Source organism: Salvia miltiorrhiza, chromosome 4, assembly GCF_028751815.1.
Source record: "Salvia miltiorrhiza cultivar Shanhuang (shh) chromosome 4, IMPLAD_Smil_shh, whole genome shotgun sequence".
In the NCBI taxonomy this organism is placed as follows: domain Eukaryota; kingdom Viridiplantae; phylum Streptophyta; class Magnoliopsida; order Lamiales; family Lamiaceae; genus Salvia; species Salvia miltiorrhiza.
In genome coordinates, this window is record NC_080390.1 from 29,913,886 (window position 1) to 29,932,950 (window position 19,065).

Below are 19,065 nucleotides of genomic sequence, written 5' to 3' on the forward strand. Positions count from 1 at the left end.
AGAATTCAGGCGAAGAAATAAATTAGGGTTTCAGACTCGAGAGAAAGAGAGAGCGGTGGACATGAGAGACGAATTAAATGGAATGGAGTGAAGAAGAGACGGTTCCAATTCAGATGAGAGAGAGAGACGCGTGCCTTTTTCTAATTTTAAAGTTGTTTAATTAGGCTTTTAATTAGGGGTTTCATTAACATTAAACACTCCCTTATTTTTTCCAAAAAAGGAAACGTGCCATCAATAACGGGACAGCCCAAAAAGGAAAACGTGCCATTAATAATGGGACGGAGGGAGTATAAAGGTATGAATTGCGAAAAATAATTTTTTGCTACCTTTGGGATTCGAACTCAGGACCATGAATTTATCCAACAAGGTGATGAATCAACCGTAGATCTTGATGATCTAAGGGCTGAAAATGGTTCCTAATTTATATTTTAAGAAGCGTTTTTATTTTAGTCTTCCCCTATATATATATATATATATATATATATATATATATATATATATATATATATTGAGAGAAAGGAGACCAAATCTCATGCGTTGATCTTATCTAATCTAACGGTCAACGTTCGTTCGTTTAAACGTTCAACGGGAATTGTGTTGAACGTATACAGGGTGCGAACCCCAATAACCCCAAACGTTCAACTAAATTATTGGTATGTTCAACCGCATTTAGTGACATGTTCAATGTTTCTCCATTCTCTACTTATATATTCGTTTCTATGGAAGTTAACCCTATATATATATATATATATTCACTTGCAGCGCGAAGTAGAGTATATGTAGTATATGTGTAGTAGGGTGGAATGAAGATTGGTTGTGAATTGTGATTGTAGTTTGTAGTATCCAATTATGAAGTGTGTTGTCACATAATTAATGATGGTTTGTAGTGGGCCGGCTTGCTTGTTGGTTACAAGTTGGAAAATTTTCTTCAGAAGACGATACAAGTTCAATGTTTCCTACAAATAGAAAGAATAAATTTCATTTGTTGATTTCTGAAAATTTTGAATTAAGTGGGTGAGAAATTTTTGTTTTGTTTTTTTTTTTTTGGGGGGGGGGAGGGTGAGAATTTTTTGTTAAGCTTGTGCTTGTTCTCACTTTTCATTTGTAGATCCTCCAATTATCAGGCTCATCGGAAATATGGGGACATGGGTTGGGGTTATGGGTTATTTAATTTGGAGATTATGGACTATAAGGTAAAATAGTAAATTTATATTTATTTATTATTATTATTATTTTAGTTGGGGCTATATAAGGTAAAATAGTAAATTCATATTTATTTATTATTATTATTATTTTAATTGGGGGCTATACTGAGTAAACGAAGGCTGTGAATAGAATTACCTATATATCATAATTCGACCAATTTGAATTGAAACTTTGGGCTTTTAGGATTGCTGATTGGGCTCATGTTTCATGATCTGGGCCCAATTATTTTATTTCCAATTTCAGTTTCTAGTTTTCAATATATCCAATGTAGTTTACAGAAGATGATGTGGCAGCAGTTGGAAATTTTGATATTAAATCGTTATAAGACCTTAATTATTTATGATAAATTTGTTGGGATTTGTCAAGATTTAATTATACGTCTCAAGCACATAAATTTAATGTATTTGATTATTTATTTTTAATTTGTAATGAATGAGCAATTAATGTATAAAATTTGATGCTTGAGAATATGGAAAATGAATGTATCACACATTGGTGAAGAAGTTCACAGTCATTTATAAGTGTTGTCCCATTAAAAAAAAAAATCAAGTGTACAACATTATAGTGCACCTTTTTTTTTAGAGGACCATTATGATGTACCTTATTGGGTCTTTTGTATTAGTCATTTTATGGCTAGTCACGTGCACATCATTGCGAGAAGTAGTGATGAGCCTTTGGTTTTGGTAAAGTGACTCGTGAAAGCGGCTCGGCCGGTGGTAGTTTGGGTAGTTCGATCGTGGTTCACACCGGATGTATGAAGTGACAGTAAACAGACACGTGGTGCAGAGGTGGCAGCGGTTGGCGTCGGGTGGTGTTTGTTTGACCCAGGCGCCAGAGTCAGGACTCACACATATTCGGGTCTAACTACCAGATCTATTCAGAACTCGCACCCCTTTAAGTTAGACCACTTACACCTATAAATAGAGGGCCCCATAAAGTCATAAAAGCTCATTCAACATACTATTTCGACCGTTTATCGTTATTTTCATATAGTTCGAGTCCTAAAAAAATACTCAGTCTCGAATATCGAGTAGTTCGTTAGAACGTCGAGCCCATGGTGTGCATCGACTTGAGTTCATCAGAATCGTTGTATCTTGAAGATAATTATATATTGTAGAATCGTGTGCACAATATAGCAGAAAAAATATTATTACGAAAATAGTCTCCAACCACCAACCTCAATTTTTTTTTCATCTTTTCTATTATTTTTGTAATTCCATATCCTAACGCCTTGGTTTATTTAATAGTAGCTTCTATAAAAATAGTGTGGTGAATCTATATATATATGAAACACCAGTTTTTGTTCCCGTCAATTTTTCTCCTTCCTTCCACTACTGCATTTTTTCACATTTTCTCTCTCCTCTCTCTATCACACGTTTTTTCACTATTTTTTTCATACAATTTCTCTCTCTTCTACTCTCTCTTTCATACTTTAGTGATTTTCTTAAAAAAAATTAAAATTGATATATGGAAAGATATTCAATATGTATCTTAAATTAAAGATAATGACAAGATCTTTAATTTGGTATAAAAATCATAATATATGAATTTGAAACAAATAAATTATTGTAATTAAAAAATTTATGGTAATTATTTTTCTCTCTCCTATTTCTTTTTCTCTATTCTTTTATATTTTTATCTCTTCCTTTTTTTTGCACTATTATTATTGTTGTTATTAATATTATATCGAAATTATTTTATTGTAATTTAATAATTGTTGTTATTATATTTTTTTTCTCTCTCCTCTCTCTCTTTGCTACAAACTTTATCTCTTATTTTGATCTTTTGTTCTTTCCTCTCTACTTTAATGAGTGTTAATTTTCTCTTTAATGACATGTTTACTTTTTTCTATTATATTAATTTTTTTTTTTGTATTTTTAGATAAAAATAAGTAAATATCATGTGTTTGTGTTTACATATATTTTTTTAATTATAATAGTTTAAATGTAATAGAGGTGAAGGAATATATATTGGTTCATTTTATAACTCTTTTTTTTTTAAATATTTTTTTTGTATTAATGTTAATTTAACTTTGTAGATGAAATTAGTATATATATTAAAAAATATAATTTCTTTTTATATTTGTGAATTATTTATTTATTATGAAGCATCATACTTTATAATTATAATAAAATATAATGCTAATTTTCATTATCAAATAATTATTAATTATTTAATAACTATAATTGACATTACACTTTATATAAAGTTGAAAATTTACGTTTTCAAAACCAAAATTTTATTGAGTAATTGATGTCGTTTAATTTCGATACTCGCCGTGCATCGCACGGGAGATCGTTCTAGTTGTTTGATATCTCAGAGTTATTTATTGGGAAAGTGAAAATGTGTTTGTTTGATTACTTTTTCAGTTTGAATACTGTGTCTGATCAATTATTGAGATTAATTTTGTTATAGGAGAGATTAAGATTCATAAGGAAATAAGACTAATTTTAAATAATACTACTATCTTGAGATTATGTATTGATGCATGTCCACTCAATCGAATATGATATATATCATGAGGCTAAACTTATTTAGTCCATCAAATCGAATAACCCTGCTATCATTCCCACTATCACAAATTGAATAACCCTCCTATCATTCTCACCATTACAATCGATAAATGCTTATTTAATTGGAAATGGTATAATAGTACTCTCTTCGACACAAATTTTAATAAAAATATTTAAATGTATTGTGAGTGGAGAAAATACCTCATCTAAAAAGTATTAGTATTAATAATGATAATTAATTGTATTGTGAGTGGAGAAAATGACTCATCATATGGTGAGGTATTGTCCATAACTGTAAATGAGCTAATTTTTATGGATATATCAAAATGACAAAAATAAACTATTTTTCATAGACGAAGAGAATAATAGTAAATAAAATAAATGTGTCTTCAAGTATTTTGCATAATGGGAAAATGTGAAAAAAAATACATATGTACATGACCAAAGATTTATTCAAATGAACACGACCAAAGTTTGTGGAGAACGCCAATGAGGCCTTGCTCTAGTGGCAAAGTTGGAGCACTCAAAAACTCTCATTTGTCAGAGGTCTTGGGTTTAATCCCGCTTGGCGGCGATGTTTTTCCACTTTATGTGGCGATGTATTGTTGTTGTATTAATTGTTTGGTGATGTGGTCTCACAGTCACACGCAAGGCGTTCTCGCCTAAGTGCAGCTCGCCTGCGTGCGGTGATGTTTTCCCACCGTTGAGTGGTGTTGAGGTCCCGCCTGCGTGCGGGTTGCATAATTGATTGTATTCAGGTACCTCTTGTAACTTAAAAAGTGTTTTAAGAAATAAATATATTTATGATAAGATCTCATATACCGATTATTTCAGTTCTCCTATAACTTTGGTCCTGCTACATTATTTAGGAATAAGTTTTTGTAGTTCACAGCTTGGAACACGTTTCAGAGCATGTGCATGTTTGACCTTTGCTAGGTCTAATTTTACTTCAAAAATTCAACCCTCATTAATTCATGCTTAGTCAATTGTTCAACGTTTGTTGCTACTTTTGTCTGATTCGAATTACAATAGTCTCTTCTCTTTTTAATTTATTTTTTCGTATTAATATTAGTCTTTTTGATTGCGTCAATTTAATCCAAAGTGCCATTTAAAGGGTTTTAGCCCCACAGCAAAAGAGGATATAGGTTGAAAAAGTCTTAACTATAAAGGCATGCAGGAATATATGAGACTTCCGTTCACATACTGACTAATCTGTAAAAATTATTTTATGAGCGGTGAGAACAACATAATGCGGGAGAAAATAAAAAATCATTATTAATCTTTTTTCTATATAAAAAAGTACAACATAATAATGCAGTTGCCTAGATATTCAAACTGACGATTGGTTTAATTTCACGTTGAGTGAGTAAAGTGTGTGTAGGTTTTTTCCTAAGAAAAACTATATAATATAACTTTATTTTAATCAAACCATGTGATCCAAATTACCGGAAATGCATGTACCATTTATCTTGTTAATGGCATCCACGGTCCACCCCACTCCCACTAGATCTCATTAATATTATTTTTTCCATATCAAGTGGAATTTGTTAAATTGGAAAGTGATAACTGTAAACTATATTAGAACTTTTACATTATGGTCTCATTGCTTTAAAATTTTAGATTTTTTAGTAAACCAGATTTTAGTAACTTGGATTAGTATAATATTTATCCTTAATGAAAATATGAAAATTATCAAATAATAATGGATTAATGATTAAATCTATCCCTATCTCTAGTGATTTTATAAAATATATTACAATCTTTGAAATTTATCAATTACATTCCAACTTTTAGCGACTACGCCAATTTTATACGGATCTTTGAAGCTTATTAATTATACCACAATCTTCTCATCAAATCAATATTAATATTATCATCAAAATTTAACTTCAACAGCATGTCAAAGAATGACCTATTATTTTACTCTGAAAAATAAATTATATACGAGGATATTAATATTTCACTTTTTTTTTTAAATATAATTATCTTAAAACAATTTATAAGCATTGGTACAAATTGAAAAGATTAAAATATACTAATTAATAAGTTGAAATTTTTGGCTTATAATTGATATAATTACTAAAAGTTAGAATAAAATTAATATTCTCGTCCCAACTAACTTGATCAATATTTTTTTTAGGTTGTTTGAATTAAATTGATCAATTTTTTTAGATAGAATAAATTAGAAAAGATTTTTATTTATTTTATTATCAAATGCATTTAAAATATTAAATATTAGTAATTCATCAACTCAAATGGGTGGGAGGGAGAGAGTAATAAAATTACTCAAGATTGGAAAAAATATCATCGATCCAATTATAATTATAGAAATTAAGTCATAGTGATATGAGTGCGTATAATTAGAGAATGTGAAATGCTGTAAAAAGATGAAGTGACGGTAAAATCTAGAAAAGGCATTTAATGAAAGTAAAAGTCCACTTTGTGGAGTTTGTGTTTATCTTTGTCCGAAAACGGCAACCTCATCATGTCGGAGCTCTGACACGCCCTCAAATCTCTGGATTTTCAAGTTCTTGCAACTCCCAACCCGAATAATGCTCCCTACAGTGCTTCTCCTCCTGTTCCTGCAGTTGGCAGCAGCTCCATCCTCAGCTCTCGACTTCATCTTCAACTCCTTTCCCGCCGGCGCCAACCTCACCCTCATAAACCATGCCCGCATCGACCCGCCTGTGATCCGCTTCACCAACGACTCCGAGCAGTACTCAAGCGGCCGCGCCTTCCTTCCCTACAGAGTCCCCTTCAAGCCCCCAAACTCCACCAACGCCACGACGTCGTTTTCCACCCAATTCGTCTTCTCAATCCTCCCCGAAATCGCCGACAGCCCCGGCTTCGGCCTCGCCTTCGTCCTCTCCAACACCACCACCCCTCCCCGCGTCGTCGCGGGCCAGTACTTCGGCCTCTTCACCTCCCCGCCGCGCACGGTGGCGCCGCTCCTCGCCGTCGAATTTGACACCGGCCGGAACACCGAGTTCAACGAGGTGAATTCCAACCACATCGGCGTCGATTTGAACAGCGTGTTGTCGGAAGTAACCGAAACGGCTGGGTATTACGATTCCAATTCTACATTTGTGGAAGTTAATATGAGAAGTGGGCAGAATGTCCACGCTTGGGTCGAATTCAACGGCCCGGAAAATGAAATCAATGTCACGATCGCGCCGGCCGGAATGCCCCGCCCGGCGAGGACTCTGCTGTCGTATAAAAGCCCGTTGATTGCAGACTACATCGCGGCGGAGATGTTTGTCGGATTTTCGGCTTCAAAAACGGAGTGGGTTGAGGTGCAGAGGCTGCTAGCTTGGAGTTTTAGCGATGAAGGAATTGCTAGGGATATCAACACTACTGGTTTACCAATTTTCCGGCCGGCAAATCCGGGGTCGTCTTCCCTCTCGAATGGGGCGGTTGTGGGGATCGCGGTGGGGTGTGTGGCAGCGGTGGTGGCGGCTGCATTGCTCTTGACCTATTGGTTTTGGTGGAGAAAAAGGGGAGATTTGGATGACGATGATGATGACATTGAGGATTGGGAGATGGAATATTGGCCTCACAAATACTCATACGAGGAGCTCAGCGTGGCCACAAAGGCGTTTTCGAGTGAAGAGCTTTTAGGATCGGGTGGTTTTGGGAAGGTTTATAAAGCTACATTGGGCAACAACATGGAGATGGCGGTGAAGTGCGTGAACCATGACTCCAAGCAGGGGTTGAGGGAGTTCATGGCTGAGATCTCGAGTATCGGTAGGCTGCAGCACAAGAATCTAGTGCAGTTGAAAGGGTGGTGCAGGAAAGGAAATGAGCTGATGCTAGTGTATGACTACATGCCTAATGGAAGCCTCAACAATTGGATCTTTGACAAGCCCAAGCGCTTGTTGAGTTGGGAGGGGAGGAAGAGGGTTCTTGCTGATGTTGCAGAGGGTTTGAGCTACCTTCACCACGGTTGGGATCAGGTGGTGGTTCACAGAGACATTAAGTCCAGCAATGTGTTGCTGGATGATGATCTGCGTGGTAGGTTAGGCGATTTTGGCTTGGCGAAGCTGTACACTCATGGACAGGTGCCTAACACGACTCGGGTAGTGGGGACGTTGGGTTACTTGGCGCCTGAGGTGGTGACATTGGCTTCTCCAACTGCAGCTAGTGATGTGTACAGCTTTGGTGTTGTGGTGTTGGAGGTGGCGTGTGGGCGGAAGCCTATTATGACGGGGGTGGCGGACGAGGATGAGGAGATTTTGATAGACTGGGTGAGGGGTAAGTATGTGCAGGGGAGGATCTTGGAGGTGGCGGATGCGAGGATTGAGGGGGAGTACGAGGTGGGGGAGATGGAGGCCGTGTTGAAGCTTGGGTTGTCTTGCTGCCACCCTGATCCTAGCCGGAGGCCTACTATGAAGGAGGTCACAGCAATGTTGTTGGGCGAGCACGTGGAGATGGAGCCGAGGGATATGTTGTCTGGATTGACTCCGGTGCAGAGCATCATTGATAGAGATGAAGGTGAAAAGGAGCAAGAAAAGGTGTTCCTGCCTCCTCAAGAGGAGGTGTGAAGGTCTATTTTGTTCTTGTAGGTGTTTTGGTATTTGATATGTATATATACAGGTTTGTTGTGTGACTTGATTGATTATTTGAGGTTCTTGCCATTGTTGTTGTATCATATAGTTGGGATTTTCCATTTATGAACAAAGTGCTTGGCTACATTTCCTTACAGACTATCTTATTACACTTTTAATTATTACAGTGTCGCATGGCCACAAATTAGGTATATTGCAATTTGTCTGCAAACTAGCTAGAGTGTGAAGTTCAGTGAGTGAAAGGTGAGTTTTGGTCTCTTTCCCTTAGCATTCCTCTGTGAAACCCGAGCTCGTCTGCAAGCTAAGGCAACAGAGTCTTTCATCCCTTGAGGGCCACAGACGAAAACCCCTATATCTGATCCACCAGTTTCTCTAGCGAAATTTGAGATTATATCTGCCGAGCCGGGAATGAGTTAGGCCACGTGCGATAATAATCATAATATAGAGAGCTAGATGTTCATGTATCTATCTCTGTAGTTGAAAGGAAATATAGTGTGTTAAAGACATGCTACCTTGAAAGATTGGTCTTCCTCCAAAGTGGATCTCATGTTCATCAAGATCCCTACTTGCTTCAAGTGAGCTCTGTTTCACAGCTTTGCTTTGCTTATTGGAGAAGAACTGAAGCTCGTTTGTTAGTATCGTTACCCTCTTCCACCTTATGGCAATAGCCATTATTGCTGCGGATATGATTGCTATGGTGAAAGAGCAAACAAGGACGAGATCAGTCTGTGTTGAGGATTTCTTCTGAGCTGCTGCTGGTTTCTGGGCTGGTGAGATAACAAAACGGTTGAAAATAACGAGTGAGATGAGAAACATGACTGAAGAAATGACTGTGACAGCAGCCATCCATAGCAATCTTTCAGGCCCATGTACTGCATAAGTGGTGTTTGCAGTGCTAAAATTCGTTATTTCTGCTTTGGGAACGTCGTTGAACACTTCTCTTAGTGTCACTCCGATTTGGTTTTCCCTAGTGACGAATACTTTGAGTTTCGTGTGAAATTGTTCAATATCTAGCAGCTGTGGGAGTATTGGATCAAGTAAGCATACATCTTGTGACTTCTTTATACTGTATATGAGATGTATCCTATCTGGATATGCATTTCTGCCGTTGCAGGTTATCTCGCGCAAGATGCTCAGGAACGGTGTCACCCCTATCCCTCCAGCAACCATGAGTAAGTTATTGTACCTGAACATCATAAACATGGACATAAAGTTGAGAATTAGGAAGTTAATCATGCTAGTTGATCACATTTATACCTTAAAAACTCCGTAGATGCAGGCCCGTATGGACCTTCAACTGCGACTGGGATGCATTCCCTTTTATCTGATTCTGAATCTTGCTTTTCAGCATGAATGATCTTGCTATGCAGGGAGCTAGTCCATTGCCCCTCACTCTTCACAATGACTGAGATACTGTGCTCGTCTGCGCTTGAGCTGGAGGTTACGCTGAATGGATGCCATTGGAGCTTGGAAATGCTCGGTATCTTGAGGAAGATGACGCTGGTTGGCTCGTATTTTAACCCTGCAGCAAGTTATAAAGACTAGTATGATATATATGCTTTCTTGAAAATGATGGTTAAAGTGATGAAGGACTAACTTGAATCCTTTGGCAAGGTGAGTTCTATGGCTTTGCAGGGGAAGACTCGAGCAGAGAGAATGCACGTCTCTGGCCTTGACTGCACCACACGGAGGAGTTTATCCAAGGCGAAGAGGAAGACTCCGGGAAACACCATGTAGAAATGGCGGTCTCCACCGTGGAAGAGGAAGAAGAGAATGAAGACTATGTAAAGGTGATGTGTGTAGTAAAAAATTTGAAACCATTTCCTCCTAATCTGTGGAAGTGCTGTGATCGCCATCACAAAAGCTGTTGCTAGAGCTATCTCTCCTGCGAGGTATATACGACCTTTCTTCTGCCACTCCCACATCTGTAAATTCGTCGACTTATTACTGTCAACTGTTGTATGCAATGTATGAAGAGTTTGAGCTATGAACAATGTTTGTGATTGTTGGTTACCTCGTCTTGGATTCTATGCTTGATTCCCCAGATGAAGAGGGTGCCTCCACCGTGTAAAGTGGCGAAGAATATCATTGCAGAACCGAGCCAGACATGGTACTTGATCGAGGCCTCGAATTGGATGCCAAGGCACCGGAATATGGACATCCCTCGTAGCACGGGGAGAAGCAGCAGAGCTAGGCAGGCTTCTGATAACAAGCCACAGCGCGTGGCCATCCTGAACAGCTTATATTGCCATCTGAAAACCAGGTACCGATGAATTTATAATCTTATACACAACACGAATGCTTCTTTGATCGGAGTGATTTGAATGCTTACATGCTAAGTTTGAATGATTTGAGCGGCGTCATCTTCTTAAAGTCATTAGAAACACGAACATAGAATGTCCAGACAAGGAGCATGATGAACAGAGACGAGGTGAGGATCTGTGCCCCCGATAGAATACCTACGTATGGATTCACCAACAGTGGACTAGAGAGAGAAGTGAGTGCAGTAGTCCTTCCTAGGCTGCATCAAACTAGTTACATATGTAGATGTAGTAGCAGCATCGAAGAAAAAAAGTTTGATGTTTCTGGTGAGTTATATACCTGTTTCTTGGTTCGTCATGATGTTTCAGTTCCAAGTAGATGAACCCGATTATAGACAGACCGATTAGAGGGAACGTGAAGACCACAAAATCTAGGCCTGTGCAAATTTGATCATAGAAAAAACACAATTCTTGACTTAGACACAACATGAGCTAGGCCTTGAAAACGTTGTTGGAAACGTACCATTATAGCCAAACGCGGTAGCTGATGCTTTTGCCTCTGCGCCCTTCCATTTCCTTGTCCAGAACTCAGTCGGCTTAAGAACCCAAAGCGACACCCAACCAGCAAATACCAAGATCAGCAGTAGCTTGAGTAGTAAAAGAGACAACCTAGTCATGCTTCAATCCTTATAGTTTTCAAGAATCCGAGGCTTCGGCTTGACCTTATATAGTGCTCGTGTAAGAAATGAAGATCACTCCAAATGAAGAGTATCCCCACCATTTTGCAGAGGGATTTGTATTGCTGCTAATTGGCGTCGCACCGATATCATGTGATGGGATATGTGTGATCATTTTCTTTAGTTTTTCATCTCAAACATTATGCTAATTTGGACTGTGTTTTGCCTCAAGACTGGAGATAATGGATCATGGCGACTGAAAACACACACTGTGTCGTTTGGCACCGTGACGCGAGCATGATGATATAAATAATAGTAATTCTTTTTTATTTATTTTTATATGCAGTTTGCTGTATATATGCATACCTCTCAATCAGCTAGCTTTTTGAGATCATTGGTCCAACATCATTGTAGTGGAATTATGGTCCAAACTTACCCACTAATCTTGTTTCTTGTTGTAGGAAAATTACGACGAACAAACACCTTTTTTCTACACCAGCGCACATCAAAATTGAAAAATAAGAGTTTCATTTCTGAGTTTGTTTTTTTTTTGGGAAGAATCTGAGTTTCTTTCTTGTTAGAACTATTTGTTTCTTGTTAGAACTAAATTTTAGAACTACTTGGAATATGTGTGTTTTATATAAATGCATCTTTTTGTGTAGTGGGATAATAGATAATTGAGTATGGAAGTTGGTCTAAAAGATTCTTGATGATGAGTTCAAATCTTCGAAAAAGTCATTCATGTGAAGAGAAAGAAGAAAGGAGTTAAAGAGCTGTTGTTACATACGCAAGAAGTGGTCAACTTGTGCTAAAGGGTGCCAACTTTTTGCCCACCTTCATTCGTTTAGAGCATGCCTCGAAATTTGTTGTTTGCTAAATTGCGCTTTTAATAAACTTCATATGATCAATAATAATTCTCATTTCCCTCTATTATTACTCGAACTCCTAGTTTTAATAAATCAGTTGAGCTTCTCAATTCCACTTTTAATTAGGTACATATATTTATCAATAATGCTATTTGGACAAAATTTGTCTGAACAAAATATGAAGCATTTAACTTTTGTTTTTAGCTAATAATTGTACTAGAGTTAATTATTCCATAATTAGGATAATTTTTAAATAACAAATGATTATTACTGTTCATTATAATTTTTGTATAATTAATTAATAAATTTTATTAAAAAAAATAAATTTAATAATGAGGCACAAGGAAGATACAAATGATGATGATTATAATATCTTATGACATTACATTACACTAGCATTTGCACCTTGTGCAATGCACGGAAAATGTTTTATATTTTAATATCTATATAAAATTGATACCAATTCAATTATTATATTATAAATATCATAAAAAAATAATTTTAATTGAATATATTTGAGAAGAATATGAAAAAAAAAATTGCAACAATAAAAATTGATATAATGAAAAGGCAAAAATAAACAAAAAAAAAGAATTAAAAAATAGATTTATTCAAAAAAGGATGAGAGAGGAGAGAGGGAGAATTTTTAAAAATTTAAATATTTAAATCATATAACTTTTACATTTTAAATAAAATATTTACATAAAATATATCAAATTAAAGCTCTTTTAAATAAAATTACAAGAGACATCTAATATATAATCAAATCAGCAACTCGTACGCAGGCAAGACCTCTACACCACACAAATGTGGAAATACAACCGCACACAGGCGGAACACTATTTATACAAAAGTGGAAAAACTATCTGCACGCATGCATGATTGAACCTAAGACCTCTCATAAAGGAGAGTCTTTAAATTTATCAACTTTGCCACATGAGCTAGGCCTCATCGGCATCAAACTAAAGCTCTTATGATGATCTTTAATTTGATATGAATATTAAAATATTTTATAATTATTCAGAATTTCACAATTTAAAAAAAATAAAAATAAGAAGATAAATAAAGAGGAAAAATATAATTTACAAATTAACCTTCAATATTATTATAATTACAAAATTTCCACTCAATTTTAAATTAAATTGATTTGAAATTGATTTCAAATTAAAAATCGTCTTTTTACATTATACATTATACATTATAGATTATAGATGGCCCCAAGAGGATCAAGGTGGCTTAAGCACGTGCACCCTACTAAACAAAAGAATTGTTTTATTATTATAAAATCATCAACTTATAGATATTTTGTGCAAATCACTGTATAACAATCCTCATTACAAAGTCAAATTGTACGAAAATTGTTTTAAACAAAATTAAAATTCAAAACGTAGAATATATAGTCCCTTCATTACATGGCTGGTAAGCTTATTCTAGTGGCAAATGTTGAAATTAACGTATCATTCTTTGTGGACTCTAATTAATTATGATTCGAGAAAATGAAGACCCACGGAAAGAAACCATCTTTCCAATTATGGCTCTACAAAAAAGTGGAATAGCGATGAGCCATGAAGAAACAGACACGAGTGGCGACTATCAAAAGATTCTTACATTATCTTTATCCCTTCCTTAACTAACATTAAATAATTAAATCATGTTACTTTCGGCTTCAAATCCCAAAATATTATATAACTCAATCGCATGAAAAAATTGGAACAATATGTAAGGGTTTCTAGTGGTATAAATAATCCAAAGTAAATGAAAGAAAAAAGTTATTCTTATCAAAATAGCTCATATATACATTAAATTAATGATGGCTTTTTAATTCAAATTTATAATTATTTTAAATATATCATGTACTCCCTTCATCTCCAAATAAGTGTCATCTGACATAAATTTACACATATTAAGGAGTATAATTTTGCATGTATATCCTTAATTATATTTTCTAATTTTAAGATTTCAAATTTTAGTTCTCTAGTCTCTATTAAGTGGAATAGCAAATAAAGAGAATGCATTTAATTCTAATATTAAGATATGAGTAGAATTGAAAATTTAATTAAATTTTACTCTAAAATTTCACAATATGACAAAAGGAGACAAAAAGAAACTCTAGATTATGATATTTATTTAAAGATGGAGGGAGTGTTTATTTCCGTTGTTCGATTTATAGTATGGGTTAAAATTTCTAGCCAATTGAAGCTGATCATCTAATTGAATTATGTATATTCAAACACTTGGCTATCTGATGTTTTTTATACATTTGTATTTCTAATTCGATATATGGTTGAAAATTTTAGCTTATGCTAATTTGAACAACAAATACAAGTAATTGAAGAAGTAAGAAGAAGAAGAAGAAGAAAAAAAAAAAGAGTAGAATGAGAGTGCAAATCTACACAACACCAAAAATAATCCTCACTCACACCAAGTCAACTCAAAATGGTAAATACTTTGTAAACAAGTGGCCATAGACAAAAAGAAAAGCACAAAGTCTCTGCTGTATATGCAATCACTCACACACACACGACACAGGTTGTGAGTTGTGACATGAAAAAAGTTAAAAAAAAATAAAAATAAAAATCAAACCCTTTTTTATTTTGTGATTTTCTTTACTCCTTCATGGCTTTGAAAGCAACGACCCTTTTCTTACAACCTCATCACTCATACTTGTTGTTTTCCTCTTTTGTGTGAATTCGAGTGATACATATGGAGGAGGGGCAGTATCGTAATTTGGCAGCAAAGTCGTCGCCGGAGATAGTAGAGATTGCGGAGGAGAGTAATAGCACAGCCGCCAGCAGAGATGGTGGTGATGTATATGTTGCTGTTGGTAAGCACGATTTGCACGTGCTCAGATGGGCTCTCGATCATGTCGTCTCGCCAGAGAGTCGTGTTTTTCTCGTCCACGTTTTCTCTCCGATCACCTACGTCCCCACGCCAGGTCCGCTCTTCATCATTATTTTTCTTGTTTGACAGTTTAATTAGTTAGGAATTTAATTTGGCAGTTTATTGCAATAATTAACGAGTCCTAATTAAGAATTAATGACAGTTGGGAGGCTATCAAGAAGCCAGCTTAGCAAAGATCAGCTGCAGGTTTATATAAGGGAGGAAAGCAACAAGAGGAAACACCTCTTGGACAAGTACATTCAACTCTGCAACGACTCCAAGGTGTGTACGATCGTAACATTATGTGTGACAAATAAATAGAAATCAATATAAGGCTGCGTTCTCTTTGATGTAAATAGAGAAAAATATACTATATTTTTATTAATTTTTTATGATAATATTATCGTGGAGTATTGATATGATAATAATTATCTATATTCTTTCACCTTAGAAACCATGGGATAAAAAATTAGGAACATTAAAATATGGAGAGAAAAAAAATCTCATCTTTCTCTGTTCTTGCAATAAATTTTCAATGAAAGAGATAAGGCATAGTATTAATTAACAAGAATTGTGGGTAAACTTAATTTATTGCGCAGATAAGTGTAGACACAATGCTAGTAGAGAGCAATGCATCAGGCAAGGCCATTTTGGAACTCATTGGTGTTGCTAACATCACTCATCTTGTGATGGGAACTAAACAATCACCCTTCTCAAGGTAAATTAATTAATTCCCATTACAATAGTGGGTATTTTAATGTGGATGACTAGTTTATTTATTGTTAATTTGTGATCTGGTTTAGGTTATCGAGGAAGGGTGTAGGGAAGGGCGAATATGTCAAGAAATATGCACCTGAATATTGTGAAGTTAGTGTGGTATATGATGATGCCAAAAAGATGAAGGATGAGCAACCACAAATTAGAGACGACTCCAAGAATGCATCTCATCAAACACAACAAGTAACCAAGAATTCTCAAAGGCACTTCTTTGAGTGTGTGTGCTTTTCAGGCAAATTCGATTGACAAAAGTTCCATAATTTGAATTTTTCAAGATTTTGTCCACTTATTTTATTGCCATCTAGAGAAATAGGAAAGGTATATACGAAATCTTGAATGTTGATAAAAAAAATCGGCTATAATTTTCGCTTAACAATGTTTAGATTTATTGTTTCATTGTGATAATACACATGGCCTTTATTTTATCCACTATAACTTCTTATTTTTAAAAATAAAAAATAATTACAAATATACTATTTTATTCTTGTAGCCCCATGATTAAATTCAAATTAATGACTTAAAGAAAGCAACATACGGAAATATAAAATTCTCATAAGCAACCCAATGTAATGCCCCCAAACTAGACGAGAATATATAATTGCATAAACTCTCTCTCCAAATTATGATCTACATTAGAGCTGGTCTCCTATACACCTAGGTTGTACTCGATCCGGATCCTGACCCATTTTTTCTTAAAATGACACTAACACTAATACGATCTTAGATTGACAATAACAGTATTTTATTTTACAAATGACACTATTTCGAAAATAACACTAACATTATTTTGTTTTACAAATAACATTATTTCGAAAATAACACTAACACTATATTGAAGTAACACTAACACTACATGTAAATGACACTAACACTATATCGAAATGACACTAACACTTGACATTCAGGTAGGATAGTCCAGTTAGGTTATATTCGGGTCGGGTACGAGCCGGGTGTACCGTACACCCGGGTCTACAGGAGATTTTGTATCTACATTAATCCATCTTTGAAAAAAGTTATCTCACAATCGTCTTCCTCTCCTCTAAAAATTTTATTTATTATTTTCTTGCTCCATAACTTTCATTTGCCTTTTTTCTGCAAAACTTAAGTGCTCGCCTCTATCAAATGTAAAGAGAAGAATGAGATTTGAGAAGTGAGAGAGAGATCCTTTGTGAGTGAAGAGATTTCATTCGATTTCAATAATGATATTTTCATGTATAGGAGTTGTATTTATACAACAACTAGCTAATGATTACACGGTTAAACTAACTAACTAGTTAACAAGAAATTGACTCAGCAAAACTACTTAACAAACTAATGCCGACTCATTTAACTAACTAAAATATACTTCAACATGCACCAATAACTCTTGAATCTATCAACCAGGGGGCTTAGCCCACTGGCCACCGGGTCCTCACTTAAGTGTAAGTGACCCGAGTTCGATCCCTCTTGGGAGCGAATTTGGAGATTGGAGATATAAGGTGGATTTTGGTAAATGGAGAGATAAGGTGGTTCTTGGAGTGGATGGGGATCTAATTACTAACATCTAACATGACTTTGCCCGATCAAAAAAAAACTCTTGAATCTATCCATGATCATGCGGAGATTCTAGATGAAGTTGGTTGCGAAAAGCACAGAAACGAGCCTTGGCGAGAGGCTTGGTGAAAAGATTAGCAATTTAATCAACCGCAAGGACGTGCCCAACTTCCACAAATTTGTCTTGTACCTTTTCTCGAATAAAGTGCACATCGACTTCTATGTGCTTTGTCCGAGCGTGGAAAACAGTATTTGAAGATAATGCTACGGCGCTGGAGTTATCACACCACTGTTTATGGGGAGAAGCAACTGGGAGATGAAGCTCATGACATAGAGAGTCTAACCAGAGTAGTTCGGCAGTGGCAGAAGCTAAAGACCGGTATTCGTATTTTGTGCTGCTTCTAGAAACCACGTGTTGCGCCTATCGTCGATGCAGCTAGCGTAATTTGCATCTGCAAATCCAATAAGTTGAGTAGAGAAAAATGGAGCAAAGTGCAGAGCCATGGAACTAGAACCTTGAGATACCGAAAGACTCTCTTACAAGCAGTCCAGTGCAGAGTTGTGGGATGATGTAAGAACTGACTGAGCTTATTAACCGCAAAAGCAATATCCGGCCTGGTGTGAGTAAGATACAGAAAACGGCTCACCTCCTTTTTTGGAAAGCCGAGTTGCTGGTGTCATTGGAGTGGAGCAAGGATGACAAGAGCTCATATTAGTTTTCTCCAGTAGTTTTTTGAGATACTTAGATTGACACAGAGCATAGCTGGGGCCGGATTTAGTAACCTCTATACCCAAAAAATAGTGAACTGAACCCAAGGAAGTGAGAGCAAACTTGTTGTGCAGTAGATCAATGAGACTCAGAACTTCAGAAGAACTATGTTCGGTGATGAGTATATCATCAACATAGATGAGAATGAGGAGAAGTGCGCCATTAGAATGTTTGTAGAAGAGGGAATGATCAGAGACAAATCTCTTAGGCCCTGTTTGTTTGGCAGGAAAGTAATATTGTCTGGGAATATGATTTCTGGGAATATGAATCCTGGGAATATGATTCATGACAAATTACTTGCCAGTATTTGGAAAAAACAAGAAAACTGTTAGGATTTTGAATTTTATATTTGACTCAAATTTAAATATTAATTGAGTTACCATTAAAAAACATTAAAAATATCTTATATTTATCATAATACTAAAATCTATATTTAAATTTTCTTAGTAGAAATTATTAAACTAATAACATAAAAAAACACACAATACATCACAAAATCAATGTTAAAATAAACTACAATATGAATTTAATTAATTAAAACTAGAGTATAGATAAAAAGAAAAACGTAAATAATGTAAGTAGTGAGACTTAAAGTAAAGAATAATTTCTAAATGACAAATAATCTAAGACTAATCTATCCAGGCAATTCAATTAGAAATATTTCTTTCTGAGAATGATCATCAAGAGTGAAAAAGTAATCCAATAAATCTGGATCGCGAACAAGTTTCATTGCAGCTCTTTGTCTTTGTGAGTGCTTTAAAACTTCAATTTTTTGCAGTTCCTCATTAAGCTTACGCAGATTATCCTTCCTTTCTTGATCAACTCCAACAATGCTTTCCATATACTTGTCCATTTGATCATTAGACTTATCCATGTTAGTAGTAAGTGTATCGATCATGTACCTCAAACTTGAAATCAAGCCATCTGTACTTCTTCTCCTCTTTCGTTCAGATTTTTTTGAAGTTCATTCACATCGAGAAGTTGTGTTTGGTGACATAATACGAACACTATCATCATC

The 19,065-nt window shown here is 35.5% G+C and overlaps 4 protein-coding genes and 1 long non-coding RNA gene across 6 annotated transcripts; 3 read left to right on the forward strand and 2 right to left on the reverse strand.

Annotated features, from left to right (window-relative positions):
* Nucleotides 1-6,132: 6,132 nt before the first annotated feature.
* Nucleotides 6,133-8,418, forward strand: LOC131019706 (L-type lectin-domain containing receptor kinase S.1). Its single transcript, XM_057948297.1, has one exon. The coding sequence runs from the start codon at nucleotides 6,272-6,274 to the stop codon at nucleotides 8,258-8,260; it is 1,989 nt and encodes a 662-aa protein (XP_057804280.1). The 5' UTR covers nucleotides 6,133-6,271; the 3' UTR covers nucleotides 8,261-8,418.
* LOC131019704 (ferric reduction oxidase 8, mitochondrial) lies at nucleotides 8,360-11,619 on the reverse strand. Of its 2 annotated transcripts, XM_057948295.1 has the most exons (8): nucleotides 11,069-11,619; nucleotides 10,886-10,982; nucleotides 10,617-10,805; nucleotides 10,299-10,536; nucleotides 9,882-10,209; nucleotides 9,542-9,806; nucleotides 8,797-9,470; nucleotides 8,360-8,678 (listed from the first exon to the last, which is right to left on the reverse strand). In XM_057948295.1, exons 1-8 carry the CDS (start codon nucleotides 11,220-11,222, stop codon nucleotides 8,500-8,502), a joined length of 2,124 nt encoding a protein of 707 aa, XP_057804278.1. In that variant the 5' UTR covers nucleotides 11,223-11,619; the 3' UTR covers nucleotides 8,360-8,499. The 2 variants fall into 2 exon arrangements, with proteins under 2 accessions (XP_057804278.1, XP_057804279.1); XM_057948296.1 differs by lacking the exon at nucleotides 11,069-11,619 and having other exon boundaries at nucleotides 10,617-10,815.
* Nucleotides 10,039-12,155, forward strand: LOC131019707 (uncharacterized). The gene is made up of 3 exons (XR_009100388.1): nucleotides 10,039-10,176; nucleotides 10,330-10,547; nucleotides 11,684-12,155. It is a non-coding gene; the product is annotated as an uncharacterized LOC131019707 (long non-coding RNA).
* Nucleotides 12,156-14,593: 2,438 nt separating this feature from the next.
* Nucleotides 14,594-16,030, forward strand: LOC131019708 (U-box domain-containing protein 52-like). The gene is made up of 4 exons (XM_057948298.1): nucleotides 14,594-15,023; nucleotides 15,132-15,250; nucleotides 15,568-15,686; nucleotides 15,772-16,030. The coding sequence occupies exons 1-4, from the start codon at nucleotides 14,792-14,794 to the stop codon at nucleotides 15,989-15,991; spliced, it is 690 nt and encodes a 229-aa protein (XP_057804281.1). The 5' UTR covers nucleotides 14,594-14,791; the 3' UTR covers nucleotides 15,992-16,030.
* Nucleotides 16,031-17,647: 1,617 nt separating this feature from the next.
* LOC131023264 (uncharacterized mitochondrial protein AtMg00810-like) lies at nucleotides 17,648-18,334 on the reverse strand. The gene is made up of 2 exons (XM_057952809.1): nucleotides 17,926-18,334; nucleotides 17,648-17,730 (listed from the first exon to the last, which is right to left on the reverse strand). Exons 1-2 carry the CDS (start codon nucleotides 18,332-18,334, stop codon nucleotides 17,648-17,650), a joined length of 492 nt encoding a protein of 163 aa, XP_057808792.1.
* Nucleotides 18,335-19,065: the final 731 nt, after the last annotated feature.